At 21.9% G+C, this 2,500-nt stretch overlaps 1 protein-coding gene across 1 annotated transcript in view; it reads right to left on the minus strand.

Moving 5' to 3' along the window:
• Positions 1–2,500, minus strand: part of PRSY57_0412700 (hypothetical protein) — a gene marked incomplete at both ends in the record, with an annotated part of 6,501 nt that overhangs the window by 3,167 nt on the left and 834 nt on the right. The window contains one exon of the mRNA XM_012905983.2: positions 1–2,500. This exon is cut by the window's left edge and continues 3,167 nt beyond it; it is cut by the window's right edge and continues 834 nt beyond it. Within this exon, the coding sequence (XP_012761437.2) occupies positions 1–2,500 (2,500 nt within the window).

The raw sequence follows: 2,500 nt of genomic DNA on the forward strand, positions 1-2,500 counted from the left end.
ATTTATTTCTTCCCATATGCAAAAATAATAAAAAACTATTCATAATCTTTTTTAAATTTAATAATTTTTTATAATCTATATTACTCATATTTATATGCTCAATATATGTATTCATTGTCTTACAAAAAGAATGTAATTTCTTATTTATTAAACATACTGGAGAATTCTTTATATTACTCTCATTAAAATATATTTTATATCTTTTCCCGTTATATTTATTTATAGGTATAAATAAATTTATACGATTTTGTACATTTATTTTTAAATGTACCATTATACTTTTCTCATCAAATACTTCTCCTTTAAAATTTTCTACTTTTTTTAATATATCATTACTTATATCATATCCTAATATTAAACTATTACTTCTTCTCATATTATATGTTATGTTATATCCTACATCTTTTAATTTTTTTATTAATACGAAATTACTAAACAAATTAAATTTACCAGCAACGAAAAATGTATATGGTTTATTAGAACTATCTTTCAATAATTCAGTACAACCCTTTTGTTTCTCTCTATTCAAAATGTAATCATTATATTCTTTTTCAAAATAATACTTATTTAACACTCTTAATATCTGTACTTTTCTTTTCTCATCTAAAATATCTTTATCATCTAAAGTGTCTTCTGATTTTATAACATCTTTATTATCTAAAGTGTCTTCTGATTTTATAACATCTTTATTATTATCTAAAATGTCTTCTGATTTTATAACATCTTTATTATTATCTAAAGTGTCTTCTGATTTTATAACATCTTTATTATTATCTAAAGTGTCTTCTGATTTTATAACATCTTTATCATCTAAAATGTCTTTTTCAATATTACACTTTTGTATCTCTTGACAATAATTCTTATCTACTTTTTTATTACTTTTCTCTGTTGATTTTAGGCTATAATTCTTTGGACTCTTTTGTCTTTCCTTTTTATTTATTGGTTTATTAAGAGGGGTCTTATTCTTATTATTATTTCGGTTAATATTATGATCACTTTTGATATTCTTATCATTTATTTCTCTGTGGCCATTCATTTTATTAGAACATGTCTTCGTGGTACCTTTCGATGTGCTTGAACTTTTTAGGCCTTCATTTGTAGTCATTAAAATTGGCACAGTTAGATTGGGCATTTTTAAATTCGAAATGGTTTTATTAGGTACCTTTTCGATGGGTGTCTTTTCCATAGGAACATTTCTATTTAATTCTTTTAGTATGTTTTCTTGAGAGATGAATTTTCTTTCTATTGTATCTATTTCAATTTCATCCTTCATCATATTCTTAAGAGGCACATTTTTTTCTTGTTCGTTTTTTTTTTTTTTTTTTTTTTTCTTCACATTTGAATTATTAAATATTTCTCCCTGTACACAAATTTGTCTTCCATTTTTATATTTACTTGTTTCTATATTTGTATCAACAACATTTCTGCTTTGTAAAACATTATTTAGTTGATTATTATTTTGTACTTTATATAATTCCTTGTGTTCACTTTGTTCTATTTTATGTTCTGTTTGTATTTCTGCTTGTATATGTTGTTCGTGTTTATTAGGAGTTTTTTCAACTTTTGTTCTCTTCCTGCGTTTGCATCCTATATCTAATTCATTATCCGATATTAAAGTTCTTTTATTTATTAGATTCTTAGAATTGAATAGATGAAATGTGTTTCTTTTTCCGTTATGAATATTATTTGATGCACTTTTTCTATGATCTATCGAATTTATGATTTTATCATCATCATTATTATGATCATTATAGATATGACCATGTTCATGTTCATGATTATGATGATTTAATTTATTTATTTTTATTTTTTTATCTTTCTGATTATAATTTTCATAATCCGAAATGGATTTTCTTTTAAAAAAAATTTTATTATTAATTTTTTCGTTATTTTTATTAATATCTATAATATTTGTTGGATTTATATTTCTCTTTGTAATTTTATTACTATTTAATTCACTTCTCACAAGGCTGTTATCGCTACTAGATTCACTTTCATCGTTTTCATCTTCTTCATTTATATTTACTGTAATTTCTAGATTTTCTCCATAGAAATTGACAATCGAAATTTTTCTTGATTTATTCCTTTGTTCTTTAGTATGATCACCTAAATCTATATTTTCTTTTTTCTCTTGATTCAAAGGTTTTTCCGAATTACAATGTTTATTATTAGAAGAGTAGCAAACATCACGTTCATTATTATTATTATTGTTATTATTATTATTGTTGTTATTATTATTATTGTTGTTATTATTATTATTGTTGTTATTATCATTATTGTTGTTATTATCATTATTGTTGTTATTATTATTATTGTTGTTATTATCATTATTGTTGTTATTATCATTATTGTTGTTATTATCATTTTTACTTTTACTTTTATTATTATCATTTTTATTTTTATTATTTTTATTCGAAGGAACATTTTTGTCTTTTTCACTTGAATCTTTTTTTTTTAAGATCGTATCACATATTTTATTTTTTTTCATATCCTTAGATAT

This window comes from Plasmodium reichenowi, chromosome 4 (genome assembly GCF_001601855.1).
Source record: "Plasmodium reichenowi strain SY57 chromosome 4, whole genome shotgun sequence".
Lineage (NCBI taxonomy): Eukaryota > Apicomplexa > Aconoidasida > Haemosporida > Plasmodiidae > Plasmodium > Plasmodium reichenowi.